General features: G+C 35.4%; 1 protein-coding gene across 3 annotated transcripts in view; it reads right to left on the bottom strand.

The window, feature by feature from the left end:
- SEMA5A (semaphorin 5A) overlaps positions 1-25962 on the bottom strand; it is a 664838-nt gene that overhangs the window by 35649 nt on the left and 603227 nt on the right. For all 3 annotated transcript variants that reach the window (XM_043978814.1, XM_043978812.1, XM_043978813.1), the window contains 2 exons: positions 21283-21508; positions 4379-4597 (listed from right to left, as the gene is read on the bottom strand). In XM_043978814.1, the coding sequence (XP_043834749.1) occupies positions 4379-4597; positions 21283-21508 (445 nt within the window). The remainder of the gene's footprint in view (positions 1-4378; positions 4598-21282; positions 21509-25962) is intronic.

Below are 25962 nucleotides of genomic sequence, written 5' to 3' on the forward strand. Positions count from 1 at the left end.
TCGAGTTTCTCAAGTTACTGAAGAGCAGCTCTCTCATTTTATAAGACATCTCAAGCCCAGACAGACTGAATGACTTCCCAAAAGACATTCTAATTGCTAGTGGGAGAATTAGGACTTGAACTCAGACTGCCTGACTCTTAATCCTTTGTGGAATAGTTTATTTGCAACTCCTAGAACGGGGCCAGAGAGGAACAACTATTTGCAAATTTAGTTCTAATTAAAAACTATGGACTTTTCCCTCCTCCCACCACCAAAGAATACATAGAGGTACTGATCCATTTTTTATTTGAATGGCTGTACCCCAAAGATCAGAAGGGTTAAATGATGCACCTGAGCACAATATTTATTCCTTAAGGTTCTGGAGATTTCAGGGCTTTGTCATGAGGTTTGACCACCAGCATAGTGACAAATGAGGGGTGGGGATCTCTCATCTCTGGCAATAAAACAATTAATGTTTTTAAAAGGCAAATCAGATGACATTGTCATGTGAAAAATATTACTTCCAACATCCTACTTCTTAAAGCAATCTCTTTCCTTCTCTCCTACTATTCCTTTAGATTTGCCTTCTTCCTTAAAAAATAGAAAGTGCTCCTTAAAGCAGTATTACAAGAAGTAGGAATAACTTCCTCTGCTAAATATGCTTTTTGAGTTTTATTGATGTTTTGTGACAGATTGAATGAAGCCTATATCATTTTTCCGTGACAACACCCCCATCAGTATGACCTTAAGGGAATGACTGACTGATTGCCACACATGAAGACAGGTAAAGTGGTGCTGGCTCTGCAATTATCTCCTAGTGTTTGTGGTATGCTTTCCTGCTTGTACCTTGTTATAGATCTCTCCAGTCACATTGGTAGTTATCACAGCATCTTCCCTAAAAATGACAAGTACTTTATGCATATTCCATAATAAGATTGTATCTGTAAGCACATGAACAGTAATACTTGGGTGGGGGAGATGAATTTCTCTTTTAACATGCTAGGAAATGCATGACTTTATCTTTTAATGAGAGTCAATATTGAGTGATGCAATAGTTTACAAACTGGGGTAGGAAAATGACATACCACCCTCTCTAGAAAATCAAGTCATGGAGCTTGTCTGCAAAACAATTGTGTCTACCCTTCACCCATTATATTCTAACATTTCCCCACTCCACCCCTTTTTGTCTCTGTTCTCCCATCTCCCAACCCCCCACTTTCTGCATCAGCACTGATCCCTCAGGACAGTTATAATCTTCACAAGTACCACTGGGAATATTCCACTGCCAGCCCAGTCTAAGATACCTACCAGGGGGTAGTTTTCTGAGAACTACCAGATTTCTTAGGGCCTGTGCAGGCACCCTTCAGAAGTGGATCTCTGGGCCAGTTTCTAGTAAAAACCCTGCATCCTCTTCCATTTTTATTATAGGTGGAATAAAGAATTTTACACAATAAACATACAAGGATGGTTTGTGATTTCCATTGGAGATCTAATTATATTTCTTTCACCTACTCTCAAACCCAGTCTTATTCTGGAAGATATTGATCTATCAAGCGCACTACCATTCCAGTAATCTGAGTCTGATCATTTTTTTCCCCTTAATTCTCATTTTCACTCAACTCATATATCCATGTTGGGTAGTGGATATAGCACTGGTCCTGGAGTCAGGAGGACTTCAGTTTAAATCTCACCTCAGATACTTACAAGCTGTGTGACCCTGGGCAAGTCACTTAACCCCAATTGCCTTAAAAAAAAAAACAGCAGGTGGGGCAGCTAGGTGGCACAGTGGCTAAAGCACCGGCCCTGCTTTCAGGAGGACCTGAGTTCAAATCTGACCTCAGACACTTGACATTTACTAGCTGTGTGACCCTGGGAAAGTCACTTAACCATCATTGCCCTCTCAAAACAAAACAAAAAACATCAGGGACAACTCCAGTCATCTTGATATATATCTTACAACTGGACCCAGATGGCTCTGGAGGAGAGAGTGATGTTGGTGACCTTGCACAGCCATCCCTCCCTTAAATCCAATTCAGTGAAAGTCATACTATCACCCCAATGCCATCATCCTTTTTGGGAACAAAGGACAAATGACAACAATATATTCATGAAGTTGCATAGTCACACATATACATGTATGTATATATATATATTGTATATATATTTACATGCATATAGATAGATATTTATAAATATGCATGTCGATGTGTCTATTATCTATACCCATCTACATAATACACATGTACATATGCACACATGTGCATATATTTTATAGGCATATGTGCAATGTTTACACATGTGTATATGTATTTATATGTATATATACATATGTGTATGTACATGCATACATACATTATATGTGAAGAAAAAGGAGGGAAGGAGAGAGGTGAGAAGAGAGGAGAGACCCAGACACAGAGAGAGAATCCTCTTATCCTCCAAAATGTTTTTGATAGCTACATGTGATCAAAATCATTTGGAGACCCCTGGTAAAATGGCTGAAAAGCTAGACTCAGAAGCAAGGAGACTTGTATCCCAGTTCCACTTCTAACACACTGCAGCTGTATGACAATCCTTGGAACATCATTTATCCTCTCAATGCTTTAGTCAACTCCCTAAGACTATCAGCTGTAGAACATTCTCCAGTTGGTGTTGGTAGATTGAATTTCCCAACAATGGCATCACAGGCCTGAAGAAATTGAAGCTTAAGTTTGAACTAATGACACAATCAATCAATTTTGTTAATGAAGCCATTTTCCATGAGGTGAAATAAAAACAGAGGAGGAGGTTTCAAAATAATAGTGGATAGGATCATAAAGTTGGAGCTGGAAGGGACCAAAGAGGCTGTGAAGTCCAACTCCCTCCTTTTACACATGAGGAAATTGAGGCTCAGGGAGTTTAAATGAATTGCCCAAAGTCACACAGATAAGAAGTGACTTTCCTTTTTTAATTTCCACTTTCTTCATGTTTTGCTTTCATCAAACTCTGTGACATTTTACAAGCCAATCTTAGCACTTAATTTAGAGGCAAAATATGGCAATATGAAACTATAATATGAAGGGTGATAGGCACACTATCTATCTATAGGTACAAACTGTAACAGAAATGGTAAGATGATAATATGGGGTTTCATGAATCTATACTGTTACCAGGAATTCACAATAAATACTCTGACTGATTAGGATGTATTACAAAGAGCTCATGTGTATTATACTTCATCAGTTCTGTTATTAAACATCAGGTAGGTAGTACTACTTATAATTGTCCTAAAAATGCTTGTGGATTTCTTTATAGGACAGACAAGGGAACAGATTTTTTCCTTTGTTCATTCTGTATTCTCCAAGGAAACCAAACTCTTTCAGGAGATGAGAAAAATCTTCTCCTAAGCATTTATTTGCAGTAAGTAGAAATGATTCTAGTGGTGAAGAAGAGAGGAAGAGAGCTGCTGGGAACTGTGGACAAGTAACACTTCATTTATCACAGCATGTGGTGATATGCAGAAAGGACCTTAGAGGTTGTCTAGTCAGAGCATCTCATTGAAAGTTTAAGTGACAAGATCACACATTCAGGGAGTAGATTAGCATGTTGGTTTTCTGACTATTAGACCTGCATCTGTTTCATGGAAGCACTTTGCATGACTGAATCAATATAGACTATTTCTCCTTTGGGTGCACTATTTGAACTCACCTAGTGTTCTGGGCCTTTGACACTCTGGTTAAGCCTATGGACAGACCCTTCTCAGAATAATTTGGTTAAATACATAAAATAAAATGTGAAATTACAAAAGAAACAAATTATATTGAAATACTCTTATTTATAGATGTATATATATATGCACATATGTATATATATTTATATTAAAAAACATGTTCAATGACTACAGTTTAAGGATTCATGGGATCATGTTAAACTTTGGCAAAAGTTCATTTGAAGAAAAAGGTAATTCTGTACTAATTTCATTAACATTTTTACAGAAATATTCCACAATTATCTATCTATATCTGTATGTAAATATGTGTACATAAGTTCCTGTACCACAGTTAAAAACTCCTGACCTAACCCATACAAAATATTTAGTGTGAATTGTTACAAGTTGGTTCTTCTGCTTAATGGAAAGAAGAATAAGCACTTAACAGCTTACCTACAGATGTTTTTGGTGGGTACGACATGTTCAATGACAAATAAAAAAAAATAATTGCTTGGAGGAAGGTGACATGTTCCTTTATCCACAATGAACAAGTTAATATCTGAGAAATTTTACACACACACAGAGTGCACCCTGACACACACACACACACACACACACACACCCCTACCACAAATGTCAAGTACAGAATAAATTAGGTAAACACAGTCTGACCATATAGTAGAATACTTTACAATTTACATTACACACACTTACCTGGACAGGGCAAGATGTTACATTCCTGGTATTCCAGTGATGGACCTAGACAAGGAAGTCCTCCGTATTTGGGTTCAGGGTTGTTACAGACCCGTTTACGGTTTCGAATGCCTCGGCTACAGTCTCGACTGCATTGGGACCAAGGAGTCCATGCTGACCAAGCACCATTGATGGTATGGGCAGAATATCTTCCTGATCGCAAGAAATCTCCAGAGAGCCCTTCAGGTGAAAAAGTGAAAAGATCACTGTACCAATCAAACAGCAAACAAAAGCTGACAGTCTCAAGCCCCAAACCCACTTAATATCATGAGTTTACTTTGACTGCCTTCTCCAACTCATTATTTTGGCACTTCAAAAAACAAAACAGATGTTTTAGAATTAAAAAAAAAAACTTGCATGATAACCTCCTATAATTTAAATATTTTATATATCTATTAAATTAGATTATAATTAAATAATTTATATATGTGGCAAAGTTTGCCTAAGCAGCCAGATGGGCACTAGATAGATTATTGGATTTGGAGTTTCTGATACAGGAAGACATTTCAAATCTTGTTTCAGACATTTAATAAGTGTGTTATTCTAAGGAAGACATTTAGCCTATCTTTGCCTCAGTTCCCTTATCTGTAAAATTGATGATAATAATAGCTCCTATCTCACAGGGTTGTTATGAGGTTCAAATGATATATATATACATATATATATATACACACACACATATATATGTATATATGTATGAGTGTGTGCTTTTTAAATTTTAGTGTTCTATAAATGATTTCTATAATTATCATTGTTATATATATATATATATATATACATAAAACAACAATACTATATATATACTAGTTTCAGATATTTTCATATGATGTCATTTTTCTTAGAAAGGAAATATAATTTTCTCTCTTTCCTTTAGAAAGGTGCTGAGAAACCCTGTAGCCTGCAGGCATTCTCTGACACAGCATGGGAATTTAATAGCTCTTAGAATGGAATATATCACACTTCTGTTAAAGCCATCAAGCTAGAAAAATAGAAATGATTCTGACTTTTGCTAAACCTGTACCTTCACCTATTCACCTTTTGAAAGTGAATTAAATACTAGTGAAAGGTGGCAGATTAACTGCCATGGAATTGGTGGCTGCTGAGGCTGAAGCTTTCCATGGAACTAGGGAAGTTATTTTTGACAAACTTAAATTGCTGGGTTTATGAAGAATTCACTGTGCTGGAGGACATAGAGAGATGAATGATGAGCCAGTTGGCTAATAGGTATAAAGAAAGAACAAAAAAACCCAACAAACTGAAACATAAAATATCTATTAATACAATTATGCATCCTCATGAATAAATGACACAGGGGCAAAATTCATCTTTGTTTCATTTGTATCTATTCACCAATGAAAAAAAATACCTTAATAATTTTCACGCAAAAAAGTTAGAGTTGGAGGACTTGAGTTAAAAACAAACAAACAAATGCAAAATGCTGTAAGTCTAAGTATTGGGTTGTAACCTTATAATGAAAATAGAATTATCCCTAGTGTCAGATCAAATGCTAATGGAAGGATACCTAAGATATTAAAAAAGTAGAATTATCCCTAGTGGAAGATCAAATGTCTAGCTCTATTCATTTTTCTCATTATCAATCAATAAGCATTTATTTGGCTCCCACTATATGCCAGACACCATACAAGGAACTGAGAATACAAGTATGAAGAATAAAACAATCTCTACTTGAAAGGAGCTTTTTTTCAGGCATATCTTTCATAACACTGCTCTAACCAATGCTGTGTGGCCTAGTGGAAAAGATGTGCCTCAATATTTACATGTAGAGTCAGATGTTGTTCAATCATTCGGTCATGTCCTACTACTCTCCATGACTCCAGGGACCATATCACACTGTAACCGCTAAAATTAGCCTCTGGCACCCTGAATGGAGCCACCCCTCCCCGTCCATTTCAGCTGCAGGGGCCTCAGAGCCCGGCTAAGTGGCACAGACAAAAACCCAGCCTTGGCGCAGCACAGCTAGTGCGGAGGCCCCAGCCGTGCAGTGGGGGGCACGCCCCCTCGAACTCGGGGCATGCCTGGCACAGGGGGTTCATGCCCCAGCTGGCCTTGGGCACTGCCAACAAATTAGCTTCGGGGCGTAATACAGAGAAAGGAGACACAGGGAGATGCTAAGAAAGTTGCAGGCACAGCTGACAGTGAAAGGGGCGGCTGACCTTAAGGAGGAGAAGAGAAAGCACAAGCAGTGAGGGGGGTGGGGTGGCAGCAGCAGCGGCCAGCCAGCCACACCCACACAGAGGGATTTCAGGTGGCAGGAGAGAAAGTTAAAAAAGAGAGTGAGTCAGGTGTACCTAAGTTCACAGGTCATATTTTACTTTTGTTGTCTTTATCCTAAGTTTATTCACCTAAATAAACCTTTTGTAATTAAATTGAAAAAGAGGCTTCCTAATCTTTTTCTTATCAATTTGGGAGAAGCATTGGGGAGTTTTTAAAAGGCCCTTGCAGACTGGCTTAGGCAGCTAATAGCCAGCTATAGCTTTACCAGCTAAAAGCAGTCAGATAGCCAGCCAGGAGTTCACAGATTAAAACCCAGTTAAAATATTTTTTACATTGAATGGCGACCCAGATTGGATTTACGACCCAGTTTATAGATATAATTTTTTAGAAAGTAGTTATAATTTTTCAGTTAGGAGAAGTTAATTTTTTTTTACATCACTAATACTATCAATAGAGTTTTACTGTCAAAGATACAAAAATGGCTTGCCATTTTCTCGTCCAGTGGACAAAGGCAAACAGAGATTAAGTGACTTACTCAGGATCACACATTTAATAAATATCTGAGACTTAATTTGAACTCAAGTCTTCCTAACTTCAGGCCCAGCTCTCTCACTACTGAGCCACCTAGCTGTTGCAATGACAGAAGACATGGGCTCAAATCTTAGCCCTGTTAATTAGATAGATAGATAGACAGACAGACAGACAGAAAGATAATGTTGTGAATCATTTCTTGGAGCCTCAGTTTCTTCAAGTGTCAAAATGAGGGAGTTATACTATCAGACTTATTAGATCCTTTTTAACTCAATAGGAAGTGATACTGTTAATTCCATTAACACATTATAGATCAATTCCTCTATCATTTGACTGATGTCAATGAGATGCAAAATGGAAAGGTAGCCCTGTTAACTGCTCTAGCCACAGTCAATTCATCCTCATCTGATTGAAATCTAAGTGAAGTAATTGGAAGTGGAGTCAGAAAAACCTAAATTCAAATTCATCTCAGACACTTATTGGCTGTTTTATTTTAGAGAAATCACTTGACTTTTCTTGGCCTCAGTTTCCTTATCTATACAAAGGAGGAAATCATAGCACCAACTGCATAGGTACATTGAGAAGATATAATGAGAACACTGTACAATTCTGGGAAAACTTTGAAGTATTATTTGAATGCTAGCTATCATCATCATCATTTCCATCATATTTCTTTTTATTTTTTTTGTAATAAACATTTTTATTTATAGTTTTGGGTTCCAATTTTTATTCCTCTTTCCCTCCCTCCCCTCCCAGAGGCGGCAATCAGCTATGGGTTATGCATGTACAGTTATGTAAAACGTTACCATATTTGTCATTTTGTACTGTGTGAACATCAGCATTGTCCCTCTGAATCCAATATCACACGACTGAAATGTTATGACTAAATTTGACACATTTTAAAGCTTTTATTATGTGAGGCACTGGGGGAAAAGTTAAAAAAATAAAATGAGATAACCCTTTTGCTCAAGATTACATTTTTCTAAGGGGAGAAGCAGCATGTACACAGGTAAGTATGACACAAAGAATGGAGTAAAATGCAAAGGAGACATCTAAGCCATGTCTTCTCAGAAAACTTAAGGGAGGGTTGAGAAGCTCAGGGTGGTAATAATGGAAGAGGTGGCATTCAAAGCTAAAATGTGAAGAGAGAAAATAATTTTGATAGATAAGGAGGGAGAGCATTACAGGAGTGAGGGATGCTCTTTAAAAATGTTCAGATGGGAGACAGTGGCATCTGAAGTTTAAGGAAGGGTCAATGTTCCAGTTTGGCTGGAAAATAAGATTTATGAAGGAGAAATGATATGATATAATAGTGAAGATATAGCTTGGAGGCTATGGTAACCACCATGTAATTTATACAGCATCACACTTGAGTCAGTACGCCTGGGTTTCAATCCAACCTTACTTAACAACTATATGATAATCAGCAAGTCACACCTCACAAAGCCTTAGTTACTTCACCTATTAGAAAAGGGATAGAAAAAAATGGCTGTATTACCTACCTTATGGGATGAAGAACATGCATTATAAACCTTAAAGCAAAACAGTGAGCCATGGAGTCAAAGATTTAGAGCTGAAAAGGTTATCAGAGGCCATTAGGTCTAACTCCCTCATGTTGGAGATGAGGATACAGATATACTGGAAGTTCAAGACTTGACCAAATCATACAAATAAACAGTAGTAAAGGTGGAATCTGAACCCAGGTCTTCGGACACCAAAGAAAGTGCTCTTTCCACAGTATCACAGTGCCTTCCATAAATGAAAGTGATTCTTGTTGGAATTAAGTTGTCCTTAAATACTAGGTTGTTGGTTTTTTGTTGGTTTTTTTTTTATTTTACTTCTCAAGGAAAGAGACCCATTTAAGTTGTTTTTTTTTTTGTTTCTTTGTTGTTGTTGTTGTTTTGGTTTTTAAAGTTGAGAAATAGGGGGCATTGAAACAGGGAAATCAACAAGAAAACCTGAGCATGAGGAAGATTATTATGGTAACTGTGTAAAGACTGTACTTTTGAGGTAAGATATGGAGAGCAAGGAAACAGTTAAGACAGTCCAGCTGAGAGGTGATAAAGGTCTGAAGTGTTAGTGGTATTTTTGGAAATGAACTGTGTGCAGATATAGAATTAAAGATTCTTTAGTATTAAGCAACTTCCTGGATTAAGTTAGGAAGAGGAAAGAGATGACTGGGGGGAGCACTTAGAGGGATGGTGACACAAAACATGCTAGTGATATAAATTTTAGCAAAGAATTTGGGATTAATTTAAGGTGAGAAGTGGCTGTGTTCAGTTACAAGCATGCTATTTTGGAGTGCCAGCAAGACACCCAGGTGGACATATCTAGTAGGCACTTTGAGATATGGGACTACAATTCAGGGAAGAGTTTGTGGTTTGATTTTGTTTTGTCAGGTGGTGTGTGGATTTCCCATAATTCCTAACAAAACAAAGAGAGAAATACTAAAAGTTAAAGCAAGGAATTTGGTGCTACAAAAGTGGTCAAAAAGACATAAAACATTTTAAAGTCTGTTTTATTTTATACATAATTTCATATAGCACTGTGAATTTGACCATGGGCCCTATTATTCACATTTTTAAAAATGCAACAAAACCAATTTTTAAAATTCTTTTTTGGTTTATAATGAAGAGAATAAAAGAGGAGTTAAAAGGAGTATCTATAGAATTTGTTTCAAGGGACAATTAAAAGAAGCCAAGAAAATACATTATTTCTCTTGATGTAGCAAGAAATAAGATCCTATTTAGATTACTCTCAAATTAAAGAAGTATTAAAGCAATGCAATCACATTGGTTTATGAAATACTCTGTTTCTTTTTCCATTCTAAGAAAGTCATTACATAATCATGCCTCCTTGTCATGCAGACCATTCCAAGGAGAAAAAAAAAGTGAGCAAGAGGTATTTCATTTTCCCTCTTGATCCTCCTGGTACCAAGAAACCACCCAGATTGTTCCCATCATGAGAGTACCACCCACATGATGAGATACTAACTTGAAGAAAACAAAACATTCTTGACAGTTTTTATTTTCATTTTTTGAACAAGAAGATCTCTTTTTAGCTTAAAATTAATTTTATCTTTTTTGCAAGCCAAAAATATGATTTTAGCTACAGAAAACTCATTACTACTGCTCCTTTGGGTGATTAAAGTTGTCATAACTTTAACAGGCATGATTTTTACTTTTAATTAAAATCACTGAAAATGAATTAATTTCTAGCACAAGGGGCAGCTAGGTAGCACAGTGGATAGAGCACCAGCCCTGGAGTCAGGAGGACCTGAGTTCAAATCCAACCTCAGACACTTAACACTTACTAGCTGTGTGACCCTGGGCAAGTCACTTAACCCCAATTGCCTCGCAAAAAAAATTGTAGCACAATACAACTTAAAAATATTTTCTTAGCACTGATTTAGTCTATTGTATTTTCAAGTGGGTTGAATTCTCCAGTTTTTAGTTTATTTATTTATTTTGGTGGGGCAATGAGGGTTAAGTGATTTGCCCAGTGTCACACAGCTAGTAAGTGTGAAGTGTCTGAAGCTGGATTTGAACTCAGGTCCTCTTGAATCCAAGGTCAGTGCTTTATCCACTGTGCCACTTAGCTACCCCCTAGTTTTCAGTTTTAACATTGTCAAAGAGCCATGATTTCATTTGCTATTTGGCCAGATCAATCAATACAATGACTTTTTGAATTACTGTGGCTGAAAATTTTCAACAACTTATGGCCAAATGGGAGGTGAATTCAGATCTGAGTTGGCAGGGTAGCATCATCAATCCAATGGAACTCTCCCAATATGCCCCTCCCCCAAAAAAAACCTTTAAAGGAATGTGTCAAATAGAATTCTGAAGCATCATAGTCAACAAAGACTGGAGTGAGACATTTTTCCAGTCCAAGACAACTTTGGAGGTCCAAAGGAAATATTTGTGACATCTGGGTGGGAAATGTCCAGAGCACAGAAGGTTGCAAAACCCCTTATGGACTTTGGAGGTAGATGGGACAGTAGTACCAGAAGATTCAGAAGCTCTCAGCCCAGAAATAGTAAGGGGTTTGGACAACTTGTCATAAAGAGATTATAAGGGACCCTGAGTTGACACTGGATACAGGACCAGGCTATATTTGGCAATTCCATTACCCATATACAGTACAGGGTTGCAGTTCTAGCGAAGAGAGGAATAGTTATAAGTGCAGAGGAGTGAGGTCTCTAGCTGAAGTTATTGGGCCAAAAGGAGTACTACCATTCGAGGCTGAAGAAAAGGAGTCCTTACTGGATAAAGACCAGACATGAGACCAGGATAAGTATGACTACTCCTCTCTCTGAATCACACCAGCTTGGAAGCACTGGAAACTTACACATCCCCAGAATTAGCTGTGAAAATAGCAGTGAAAAAATGCCTAAACTTGGGACAGTTTCTCTCTACCACCATATGAGCAGAGTCCAACATTAACATAAAGTTCAAAGTCAAGAAAAAAACACAACTGGAAAAATAAGCAAACAATTGAAACAGAACCTGACCATAAAAAGTCACTATGCTGAAAAGGAAGATAAAAATACAAACTCTGAAGAAGAAAGCAATTTGAAAACAACTACAAGAAAACACTAAAAGAAAAGTGAAAATTCCTTGAGAGAAAGAGAATAGTGGAAGAGTGAAAAGAAATGAGAGTGATGCAAAAAAAAATTATGAAAAGAAAATTAATAGCTTGGCAAAAGAGGCACAAAAATTCACCCAAAAATAACACCTTAAAAACCAGAATTGGCTGAATGGTAAAAGTCAAACAAATTCACTGAATAAAAGAAATCCTTAAAAAGCAGAATTGTCCAAAAGGAAAAAGAAGTACCAAAACTTGGTGTAGAAAATGATTACTTAAACATTATAATTTGGCAAGGGGAAGATAATGAGTCTATGAGACATCCAGAAAGAATAGAACAAAGTAAAAAAAAATGAAAAAAATGTGAAATATCTCATCAGAAAAACAACTTACTAGGGAAATAAATGGAGGAGAGATAATTTAAGAAATATTGGATGACCTGAAAGCCATGATTTTTTTTTAAAAGTGCCATAGAATATGTGAAGAAATTATCAGGAAAATCTACCCTGATAGCTTAAAACCAGAGGGGAGGGGGAATTGAAAGAATTTACTACTTATGTCCTGAAAGAGATCCCCAAATGAAAACTAACCGGAATGTTATTAGCCAAACCACATAGTTCCCAGCTCAAGGAGAAAATGCTTAAAGCAGTCAGAAATGAATCATTCAAATATCTGAGAGCCACAGTGAGGATCTCACAAGATTTAGCAGCTTTCATATTAAAAGAGTGGAGGGCTTAGAATGTGATATTCTAGAAGTCAAAGGAGCTAGATTAACAACTAAAATTTATCTACCCAGAAAAAGTGAGTATAATCCTTCAGGGAGAAAAAAAAAAGATACTGAAGTGGTTTGCCATTTTCTTCTCCAGCCACAAATGAGGAAAATGAAGCAAACAGGATTAAGTGACTTGCGCAAGGTCACACAGATAGAAAATGTCTAAAGCATGATTTGAACTTAGGGCTTTCTGATTCCAGGTCCAGCACTTTATCCTATTTGCTATGTAGTTGCCCTAGATAAATATTTATAAAAATATAAATTGTCTACATTAAAAGAGGAAATATAATACTTAAATTATCCTATCTTAAAAAAAAGAAATTGAACAAGCTATAAATGAACTCCCTAAGGGAAAAAAAAAACTCTAGGAACAGATGGATTTATAGTGAATCCTACCAAACATTTTGAGAAAAATTAAAATGAATACTATTTGCAAAAAATAGGTATAGAAAGAATTCTATCAAATTTCTTCTATGAAACAAGTTACAGTTTTAATAACTCAACCCAAAAGAGCAAAAACATAAAAAGAAAATTATACACCAATTCCCCTAATGAATACTGATGCAAAAATTTAAAATAAAATAGTATGTATGAGATTATAGAAATATATCACAAAGATCATGCACTATGACCAGGAAGGATTTATACTAGGAATAAAGGTCTGATTCAATATTAGGAAAACTATAATCATAACTGATTATATCAATAACAAAAACAAGAAATGTCATAGAATTACACCAATAAATGCAGAAGAAGCTTTGGATAAAATACACCACTCATTCTTATTAAAAATACTAGAAAGAATATGAATAAATGGACCTTTTCTTAAAAATATAAATAGTACTCATCTAAAACCAAGAACAAGTATTCTGTGTAATAGAAGATAAAATAGAAGCCTTTCCACTAAGATCATAGATGAAGCAAAGATATCCATTATTACAACTGTTATTCAATATTGCACTAGAAATTCTAGTTATAACAATAAGACAAGCAAAAGGAATTAAAGGAGTAACAAAAGGGAAGAGATAAAGCCATTGCCTTTTGCAGATGATATGATAGCATACTTACAGAACCCTAGATAATCAATAAATAGTAGTTGAAACAATTAACATCATTTCTATATATTACTTACAAAGTCCAGTGGCAAGAGATAAAAAGGATAATTCCATTTTAAGTAACTATAGACAACATAAAAACTTGGGTGTCTACCTTCCAACATGAACCTTGTGATTATATGAACACAATTCACAAGACACTTTTCACACAAATTAAGTTTGATCTAAAAAAACTGGAGAAATGTTGATTTCTCATAAGTAGCCTAAGCCAACATAATAAAAATGTGAATTCTACCTAAATTTACTTATTCAGCCCAATTGCAATCAATCCCCCTCAATTATTTTATAGTGCTAGAAAAAATAAAAACAAAATAATATTAAATTTCATCTGCAAGAACAGAAGATCAAGAATATCAAGGGAAATGATGAAAAAAAAATGTGAAAGGAGACTTAGTAGTTCCAGATTCCAAACTATATGACCAAGGAAATAATCATGAAGATAACTTCAAAATAGTGTAGATTAGGTGGACAGCACATAAAAGTAAACCACCATAGTAACCTAGTGTTTGAAAAACCCAAAGAGCCATGTTTTGGGGACAAGAAGTCACCATTTAACAAAATTTTGCTTGGAAAACTAGAAAACTGTTCGGCATAAACTAGATGGACATCTCATACCTTGTAACAAAATATGGTAAAAATGGATACATGATGTACAAATAAAGGGTGATATCATAATTAAATTAAGGAATCATGCAAAATTTTACCTTTCAGCTGTATAAAAGAAGATTTTATGACTAAACAAGAGATAGGGGGATCATGGGAAGAAAAGTAAATAATTTTGATTACAACATATTAAATAGTTTTTGCACAAACAAAACCAATTCAGCTAAATATAGAAAAAAAGCAATAAACTGGGACAGAAATTATAGCATATTTATGTGATAAAGGCCTCATTTCTCAATATATAGGGAACTAAGTCAAATATACAAAAATAAGAGCCATTCCCCAATTGATAAATTATCAAATGATGAAAATGAAGTTAAAAAAAATTCTTGCTTCAAATTTGGCCTTATGCACTCACTATCTGTATGATCTTGAACAAGTAACTTGCCCTATTTTGGCCTCATTTTACATATATAAACATATACACATGATTCATATATGCATGCATAAACATGTGCATATATGCACATACATACATATATATCTACATATATATTGAGAGACAGACACACACAGAGACAGAGAGCATGGTCCAAGGCCTCTTCTAATTCATATGAGCCTATGAATCTTTAGAAATAGCAGTTTTTTCTTTCCATTTTGTTTCATGTTATAGTACCAAAAGTTTTATCTTCAGTAGCCATTCTGAGATAACTTATTCCTCATTATCTCTTCAAATGAGTCAGTCACCTTTAGGAATAAGAGCAAAGCTTATTCTGTGACTATAATAACATTGTGGAAATAAGGCAGCTAGATCCAAGGGTTCCACATTTCATTCAGATTTCTACTAAGCTTGTGATTGCAAGTCAAGGACCTTCACTTTGATTCATAGAGGAAGGAGAAGAGAGGGTATAGTAAAGAATAGATTGTAGATTAGACTAGAGAACATATTCATCTGTCACTAGGATAGATAGATAGATAGATAGATAGATAGATAGATAGATAGATAGATAGATAGATAGATAGATAGATAGATAGATAGACAGACAGATAGACAGATAGATAGATATAGATATAGATAGATATTCTTTGCTCACTAAAATCTAGAAACCACAACAGCCAGAAAAAAAAGGAGAAGAAAAACAAACTAATGATGCTTTTAATTTTTTTTTCTGATTTTCTGGAAGAGTTTTCCACTTTACGATGTTTCTGATAAGACAAGACCTTTCTTTTTTTGTGTGTGGGGCAATGAGGGTTAAGTGACTTGCCCAGAGTCACACAGCTAGTAAATGTCAAGTGTCTGAGGCTGGATTTGAACTCAGGTCCTCCTGAATCCATGGCTGGTACTTTATCCACTGAGCCACCTAGCTGCCCCCAAGACCTTTCTTTATGCAGTAAAAATAGACTCTACATTTAAATAGATGTTGGTATATATACACATTAAAACAGATTTTTAATGGATCTCATTGAAATCAAAGCAGTTATTATAATCAAGCCAACATTATCATTCATCAGCCAAGTTAGTCATTTACAAAATGTTGCTAGAGTGAATATTAGAAGGAAACTCCATCATTGCTTATATATAATTTTCTCCCATGACCAGAGGGCTTAACAAAAAATAGAATAAGGAGAAATCCAATAAAATGTCTTGATGTTTTTTCATTTGCTCCTTGAAATTAATTGTAATTCACAAATTCTAATCAGAGCCTTCCTTGGAACTGAGAGGTTATTTCACCAGATCTTTGAAAGACAAAGCATGGATAAAATGATGGAAGTAAGAATTCTGTAAGAAAAAATAAGGGGTGGAGGCTGGTGGCAAATGGAAATTGTTCCTGCAAATATTATTTAGCATTCCTCCCTGATATCCAAGAAGTGAGCACAAAAGTTGTTTAGAACAAATCTGGGCTGGTGGCTTCTGTTGCTCACTGAAATGGAAAAAGCTCTTAGGCACCAACAATCTGACAACTTACAGAAACTTAAGGAATTGGTCCAGGGGAATGCTCTAGCATTTGGATGCCCAGTAAATATTCAGCAAATTTTACACTTAACAAAGGGTTATAATAGTGGCATCTGGGAATACCAAGAATAGAAAGGTGCTTAGTCTTGTTGTGAATTTCAAATTTTAGTTAAAAATTTTATTCCCCCGAGAAAATAAGTCTTGCCCACTTAATTAGAATTTAAAATACCATCATTGCAGTATTCTATTGCACCCTTAAAATGCTCTAGCATTATAGTCAAATTCCAGAGCTCCCAGGTCAAGAAGAAAATATTGCAAGCAGCCAGAAAGAAACAATTCAAATACTGTGGCGCCATGGTAAGGATAGCACAAGATCTAGCAGCATCTACACTGGAGGACTGGAGGGCATGGAGTAGATATTCCGGAGGGCAAAGGAACTGGTATTACAACCAAAAATCACCTACCCAACAAAACTGTGTACAATCTTTCAGGGGAAAAATTGGCACTTCAATGAAAAAGAGGACTTTCTGGTATTTGTGATGAAGAGACCTGAACTCAACAGAAAATTTTACTTTCAAATGCAAGACCCTGGAGAAGCATAAAAAGGCAAACAGGCAAAAGAAATCATGAGAGATGTTAAAAGGTTAAATTGTTTACATTCCTACATGGGAAGATGATATATCTAAATCATAAGAGCTTTCTGAATATTAGGGCAGATTATAGGAATAAATTTAGACAGAGAGCACAGGTGGAAATTGATTATGAAGGGATGATATCTGTAAAGCATTTATTTTTTTATCTTTTTTGGGGGGGGTTGGGGTTGGTAAGTTTCTTGTGTCTGAGGCTTGGGACCTCCTGGGTACAGAGTTGGTGCTTCATCCACTGTCACCTAGTTGCCCCATGATGACATCTTTAGGGTAACATTGATGGGTGAGAGGAATGTACTGGGAGAGGGAAAAAGGAAGAGTTAGAATATGGTAAAATCTCACACTGAAGAAGCAGGAAAGGGCATATGGAGTGGGGGGAAAGATGTGTGGGGAAGTAAAGGAGCCTTACATACATCACAATTAGCTCAAATACCTTAATTTCATCAGAGTTGGAATAACATACACACTCAATTGGTTAGAGTAATCTATCTAACCCTGTAGGAAAGTAGGAGGGGAAGGGGATAAGGAGGGAGGTGTGAAAGAAGAGAGGGCAGAGCAGGGGAAGAGGAAGTCAGAAACAAAACACTTTTGAAGTGGGATAGGGTAAAACAAGATACAAAATAGAGTAAATATCATGGGAAGGGAATAAAATGGAGGGAAACAGTTAACAATAGCAATTGTGTAAAAATTTTTGAAGCAAAGGCAAGAGTAATGGAGGATGATGATGATGGACTGGTTGAGGGATTGATGATGATTGATTGATGATTAATTGATGATGATGGCAAAATGTATAGTACTTACTTTGCTAGGCTATTGTGAAGAAAATTCTTTGTCAAGTTTAAGGTACTATGTAAATGTTATCTATTACTATTGTTGAAATAATCAACCTCATGGGTTTATTGAAAGGAAATCTCTCTTTAAAGTACTATATAAATGTAGTTTACTATAAAAAGTGAATAGGATACTATCAGAAGGGATCTGCATGAGCTGATACAAAGTGAAATCTACTGCAGGCAAAATAACAGTAGTATTGTGAGATGATCTGCAGTGAATAACTCAGTTATTTTTAGCAACGCAATGATCCAACATAACTCTGAAGGTCTTATGAAAAATGTAATCCAACTGCAGAGAGAAAACTGATGGTATTTTACTACAGATTGAAACATATTTTTTGTTAGTTACCTTATAAGAAACAAAAATAAAATGATGAGCAGGATGCTATCAGAAAAACCTGGAAAGACCTACATGAACTGATGCAGAGTGAAATGTAATATATACAAAATAACAGCAATAGTGTAAGATGATCTGCTATGAATGACTTGGTTATTTTCAGCAATGCAACGGTTCAAGATAATTCTGAAAGACTTATGAAAATTGCAATTCATCTACAGATAAAGAACTGATGGTATCTGCAAATAGATTGAAGTATATTTTTTTAATAGTTTCTTAATCTGAAGTTTTGTTTTTGTCTGTTTTGCTTCACAACCTGGCTAATGTGGAGATGTTTTGCGTGACTACTAATGTATAATTTATATAAAATTGCTTGAGTTCTTGGTGTGTGGGGGGGAGGGCAGGGAGAAAGAAAAGTTGGAACACAAGGTTTTAAAAAATTGATGTCAAAATTTGTTTTTACATGTAATCTGGAAAAATAAAATTCTAAATAAATTTTAAAATATAATCTAGCACCTGCCTGTAGGTAAATAAATAAATAGCAAAAATACATTGTTTATGATTCTTAGAAGTATAGCTGAGTAATTGACTAATATGAGTGTTGGGCAGTTTTTAATAAAGTCAAAATTGGGGAAAGGTAAGGTTGAAATTTTATAGATAATAATTTTACAATAATCTTCATTAACAGCTAGTTTTAGGTTTCTGATAAAATTTTCTCTCAATACATGTGAAAGATGTTAGACTTAAGTCCTTTCTCATTTTTATTGTTATATATGGCAAAACTGTGGGTCATTTATTCAAAAATATGCTAGATAAAATAATTATTTCTCTGCCAAACCCATTATATTGAAATACCTGATATCTTTTTGATATGCCAATTGTTATGTATGTTGTCTCCCTGATAAGAATATAAAATCTTTGACATTAGTGTGTAAAATGCCTACAATATAGTAAACACAGACACATTTCTATTTAAATAATTACTAAGCATATATCTTTTCAAATATATACATTCCTTTAGTAAATTTTCTATCCAAGAGGCCAGAACTAAAGTAGCATAACAAATGAATTGCATTTTTGTCTTTGGGAAATAGAATTTCTTCACTTCAAGAGTGGGTTACAATTATCGGTGGCCAAACATCCAGAACTCATGTGTTTTCAAGATGTTGTCAGTATTAGTGTTAGAAACCACCAAAGTTACACTTCTAAAGAAAACATGTTGGGCATTTTGTGTCTGCTACAGACTACTAAAAATAACAAAGAAATTATAAAATAGATATAACAGCTATTTGGGGAAGTGAAAGTCTTAATTTCCTTTCTATTCCCTTAGGCCAAACTCTCATTCAAACTATCTGGCACTCTAAATTATTTACCTTAGTTTTAGAGTTAGTTAATAATAAAGGTGGGGACAAAATACAAGGGTCCCAACACTTGGTTCAAGGTTTTTGCCATTATACCATGGAAAGCAATGAAAATGTTTTAAATACCTGGTTAAATAGATATTGGGTAATAAAGCCAAAATTGTGAACATTTCTACACTATTGGTACAAATACAAGAAACATTCCTCTTCTACCAATCTGGTTTGTATAAAAACTTGAGTGTAGCATTGTGTTTCAGTGGATGGATCAGAATAGTTTTCCTTTCAAGGGGACTTAATTGTATGGCCATTTTGGACCAGTATGCACTTAGTTTTATTCTTTGTGATCTTTAACAAATGCTTGTAGTCATAGACTTGAATAAGAATGCATATTGCTTTTTGTCACAGTTGCTCAAACAATGAAGGAGGTCTACCACTAATGGTATTATTATCAAAGCTGACATCTTACAAAAAGTGGTCATGCTTGGACTGCAGTTTTCCCAACAAGAGACTACAGGCAGTATGGGAGAAGAAAGGGTTGTCTGAACAGTGTGTTCTCCAGAAAGCCAGCTCAGCATAATGATCATTACACTTAGATTCATGAGATGTAAATTTGATTCCTGGTGTTGACACAATTAACCATGGCCATCTACAAATCTCTTTACTACTCTATGGCTCAGTTGGTTCTTTCATAAAATGAGGAAGGAAACCATCATTAACTAAGTGCTTACTTTATGCCAGGCATCATACTAAGTATTATTGATACAAATATAAACAATGTTTCCATTAGCGGCCTCAAAGGTTTATAAACAGAAATACCAAATATAAAAATGTATTTCCATTATCTATTTATGGATTTCATTAAAAAAACTACTCTGAAAAATACTATTTCAATGGTCAATTCTATGTATGTATTACAATGAAGTTCTTTTTGTACTTCAATAACAATACCCCTTGGAGGAGAAGGTCTTTAAGATGTGACTACCTTATACTTGATTCCACTAAGTATTAATGAGTGTTATCTAATACAGTTAAATGCCAAACAGTAATGCAAAATACCCCCAATCTATCACCAACCATTGGTGGTTGCTTAATTTTGAAAGCGAATTTCATTCATGTCACAGAATCTGAGTCAGGAGACCTCAGAGAAGTTATTGTCCAACTTGTATTTTAACAATCATTTTTTCTAGCAGGCTGAGATTTGAAGACTGGTGAGGAGGTGAATGTAACAGCTCCCAAGGAAGTCTATTCATTCTTGGATATCGCCAATTACTCAGAAACTATTCTTTATATGGAACAGATAAATTTATCTCTACATACAACATCTATCCTCTAATATGGCTTTTTTTCTTTTTTTTTTTCTTTTAGTGAGGCAATTGGGGTTAAGTGACTTGCCCAGGGTCACACAGCTAGTAAGTGTTAAGTGTCTGAGGCCGGATTTGAACTCAGGTCCTTCTGAATCCAGGGCCGGTGCTCTATCCACTGTGCCACCTAGCTGCCCCTCTAATATGGCTTTTGCTCTCTGAACTATCATAAACCTAATCCCACTTCTCTGTGGCAGCCCTTCACATGCTTAAAGAAAGCTATTGTGCCCTGCTAGATCTTTGTTTGGGCAAAGCATCTCACGTTCCTCCAACCAATCTTCAAATGGTATAGTTTTTAATCTCTTCAGGCCCTTGGGCATCCTTTAATTTGTTAACATTCTTCTTAAAATAGAACATCTAGAAATAGCAAAAGCAAGAACTAAAGAAATTAACATTGGCTTAGTTTTTCCTCACTAACATTATCTGCCTCTATTTTGCATGGTATAAATGAAAGGAAGGTCCAAATATCTACCCCAGTAGTCACACATACGAAGTCACAGTTTGACAATATGTCTATTTTATCTTAGCTTACCATCTGTGGAACAGCCACTGGTACCATCACTAGAACAGTAACGCATTTCAATTCTTTGCCTTCCCACCTCCAGCAAATTAGGGTCAGGCAGTCGAGCTTTGCAAGTGTAACGAAACCGTTGCTCATAGTGGCCTCCATTGTCAGAGATGTTGACAGGAGTCCAGGGTGTCCAAGGTGTGGTCTTTTTCAGCTCGGGACATGAGTTGGTGTTACAAGGCTGATATTCCTAAGGGTAAAAAAGGATGTTGTACATTTATCATTTGATAAGATCAAAATAATTTTAATAAAGAATTTGTTTTCCTCCTTTTAGTTACTTAACTTGTAATTATGGATTCTGAATCTCTATGTCCTGGAATATTAGCCATGTGTGATAAAAGGGTATTTAGGTTTCATCTCTAAAATTATAAAATCAAACCTTGATAATATTGAATCTTATGAAAAATAATTTGACAATGCAACAAGGTCTATGAGTATCTTGAGAGGATGTCATGAATGTCCTGAAAATTCTAGACAAGATTGATAAATATAGCAATATGCCTTTTGAAATAAAAATGTGTGAGAAAAGTTATTTTGTTCTCCTAATCCTAAACTAATACTGGTTCAAAAGGGAAAAGAATTTTTATACGAAAAAAGGGAAGCACAGAAATACGAACCAAAACCATATATTCTTGATATTTTTGTCTTGAAATAATGTCCATTTTTGTGCAGTCCCCAACAGTTACGGATTTCATGAAAACAATTTTTTTAAAAAATTACAAAATAAAACAACCTCCTCCTCAGTTATTGGCATTACTACCTTCACTAACATTTGTGACTTACAGTTTGATTTTTGTTTGCCTGTAACACCACTAAGATATCCTCAGCCCTTGACATTGACTTCCTTTCATCCTTGAAAGTTGATCAATTATTTGCTTTACTCCCCAAAAAATTATTTTCAAGAAAGGGAAAAAACCTAAATAATAAATATAATTAGACAAATATTATTATTTCAATAAAAACACAAGTAGTAACCTATATGTGAATAAAAAAACACCACTCAGATAATTTATGGTCTTGTTATTTCAGCCTTTAGAGTAATTGTGAAACTCAGAATTCCATCAAGTACAAAATATATCTGAGGAAGGCATTCCATATTTTATTTTGTTCTTGCTATGATGAAAGCCAAATACTGATTATTCAAATTTTTGACTTTGCCATAATTTCCTTGTTGCCAACCCATTTAAAGGAATAAATCCCAAAAAGTGAGAAGAAACTGTGTGATAGATAAGACCCAGTGCAAGATTATTATGCCTTTTTGAGCCTCTGTCACTTCTTAAGACTAATTCTCAGTATTTTCATACAGTAAGCAATGAGCAAATGACCCCAAAGCACCCATATGCCCATTTCTCTTTTCTTCATACACAGTCTCAAAATGAACACCCAACTTACTGAGATGGAACAGAGCAGATGTCTGGTAAATAATGGGGTAATGCTGAGTCTGAAAAGTAAGGTAAATGTGCTCATGGCAACATAATGTGAGATGAGACCTTAGGGCTGAAGCTGTTGAAATTCATACAAGTATTTCTTTTGGAAGCACGACTTAATACCTGAACTCCTTAACTGTGAGAAATATACAAAGGATTGGGGTGAGAGGGAAGGAGAGGGGACAGTTGATGAAGGATAGGGATAGTTCAGTAATATTAATGAGTTTCACAACTATATATTGAGTACCTATTTGCAAGATATTCTGTCAGGCTATAAGGGACCCCCTAAAATGCGTATGTCCTAGTACTATCAAGGAATCTACAGTCTGATAGCTTGGCTATATTACATCTTGATCTTTCAACAAACCAAATATTAAGAAACTCACATTTATGCATTTTAAAAAAGAGAATTTCATTTCGATATTTTTGGCTGTTTTTATAACTATATACTTTATTTTACAAATTTAAAAAGCATATTCTGAGAAGGGGTCCATAGATTCACCTGACTACAAAAGGGGCCCATGACACAAAAAGAGTTGTGAACCCTTGCAATAAATGACGGTTGTAAAGCTGGGGTCACAAACTAAGGATTTTTTTTTAGTATATTTTAATTACAATAAAACTTTACTTAAAATGCAAAAATCACTTTAAGCTTGCAGGGCAGGGCAAACTAAAAAAGGCAGGGGTCATATTTAACCATCTGGCTGTAGTTTGTCAACCTTTGATCTAAAGTTATTCAAATTTGTGACATCACGAGCTATTAACTTCCATTAGCACATTTTAATATTCTTATTTCAATGACCACCAAATTCCATCACTGGAATTTTGAATTGAACTCCCAGTCACTTTCTGTGCTATCTTGGTATCAGCCTTCTACCCAAACACTGGGTCAAAGGTGGCCAAATATTAAATATATACATTCTTTATCTTATTTTATTCAATTTTTGTTTTTACATCACAGTTTTATTAATAAAATATATGCTATCTTCTGAAAACTAAGGCGAGAGATCACCATAAGTGAGTAGACTGAATTTTCAAGGTTTTACCATTGAGTATATACCACAGAATGGGTACTGCCAGTTTGAAAGTGACACATGCTGTTTTCATGGTCTCTGTTACAGCATATTCCTGTGCAGATGTCCGGAGGTATTTGCTGAAAAACTCCAAACATATTTGGATCATGTGCCTCTGCTACTGGAGTATAATTCTTAGAATATTGTGCATATAAGTTCTTGTTTTGGCAAAGATTATGTAGATTATGAATATTTTACAAGAAAAGGAATAGATATATTCTGAATGATTCCTAAAATACCTGTCAAGCCCACAATATTCATCTGCATGGGCTAAATTTTCATTTAAAAAATTGATGGATGTTTTAAAGTTGGCCCAAATGTCTTCAATGGCATCTGTATGCTGTCTACATGCTCAGCTAGTATATGGTTTATATGCCCCAGTTGTACTTATACTCCAAATTTTCGAGGAAAAATTGGTGCTTATTGCACCTATGCCCATTGTTATTTTAAACAGTATGGTTCTTTGTTGGACTCTTGTTTTTTTCTTCCCAAATAGGTTGTGAGTTTCTTGGGATAGTGCTATATGGATTCAGAGTGAGAAACTATTTCAGAGATCATTTAGTACATCCCCCTCCTTTTTTTTTAACAATAGATGATGAAATTAAAGTCCGGAGATTTTCAATGGATTGCTCAAGGACACAGAAATAGGGAACAACAGAGCTTTTTTTTTTCCCCTCAAATCCTCCAGATCTAAATCCTCTGTTCTTTTTATTATACCACATTGTTGTCTATTCTATAACCTCTTTTGCTCTATTCTGCCTAGCTTCAAGCATAGCTCTAAGTACATGCCAAATAGTATATAACAGAAAATTTTTGAGATCATTCTGTTAGTATGAAAGGGATTATAATAAATAATTTTGCCTTCTTTATGAAGGTATAAACAATAACTTACTATGGTAACTATGAAAATGGAGGATTAGCCTAAGGACTCTAAGAATTCATTCCTTATTCCATCATACTACACATTTCATCCAAACTATAATGAACACTTAGATCTCTTTGGAGTTTTAAAATCTTTGATTTCTTTTTCATATCCAAACTATACAGATATTAGAAATGCAATGCCTAAGTATTTGACTATATGCTTCTGAATGCATGGGAGCAGTCAACAGATAAGCTTTCCCATCATGTAGCCTCTGTACTTTCTTTTTTGCAAAGGTGGCATGGGCTATCTAACTTATTCACTCCTATTAGGAAGAAAAGTTAGACAACATTTTCTATTGCACAAATGGGTATATGTTTATGATTTCTTGACTTTCTTTAAATAAAATATGCTAAAAATCTCATAGAGGACTAGCTGTCAACGCTTTTTTCTGAAAACTTTTTCTCAATGAGTAGCATGGCTTCTTTCTAAATTTATGAGCAGTATTTTTTTCTAAATTTCTTTCTAAATTCCAAATTTGCTCATGATGGTTTATTTAAATTCTTCTTCTATGAAAGTAAGTTCAAGCAATTTAACAAAATATTTTCAGGCAGAAACCCTGAATAATGTAAGGGCCAAATATATTATGGGGAGAGTTAATTGGGTGGCTCGCCATAATATTGGGGTTCAGAAAATAATGGGAGACCTCTAGGTCCAAAGTTTCCTCCCTTCAAAACTGTCTTTTTTAGTTATTTTTGCCAGGCTAATAAGAAAGGAGATTAACAGCCTCTTTTCCACAAACAAACAAGGTTTTATTAATGGGAACAAAATTTACAACAAAGGTGAAGCTAATAAAGCCAAGGACAAGGGAATAGGGGAAGAGAAAAAAGAATAAGCTCCCTGGCTCTAGCAAAGACTGACTCAAACCCCAAACTTGCTTCCAGCTCAGCTACCTGGAAGAGCGGGCCTCACTTCCACTCACCCCCTGGGGTCCGTAGTTTTTCAGTGAGAGTCAGCTGTGCAGTCCCTCTCTGGTATGCTCCCGAAGCTCACCAAAAGGAAAGAGTGCTGCTCAGCTACCTTCTCTATCTCCCCCAAAGGGGAGGTCCTTCAACCTGGTTGGCTGAGAGTGGTCCCCTGCTGACTTCAGTAGTATACCAACACATCACTCAGGGCTGGCCAGGTGTGGCCTCCATGTAATCATCCCCAAGTAGGTACTTAGTCAGTGTAAAGTTGCTATCTAGCTATACTATCTAAAAAATCTAATGAGTGGTAGCCAATA

Source organism: Dromiciops gliroides, chromosome 1 (genome assembly GCF_019393635.1).
Source record: "Dromiciops gliroides isolate mDroGli1 chromosome 1, mDroGli1.pri, whole genome shotgun sequence".
Taxonomy (NCBI): domain Eukaryota; kingdom Metazoa; phylum Chordata; class Mammalia; order Microbiotheria; family Microbiotheriidae; genus Dromiciops; species Dromiciops gliroides.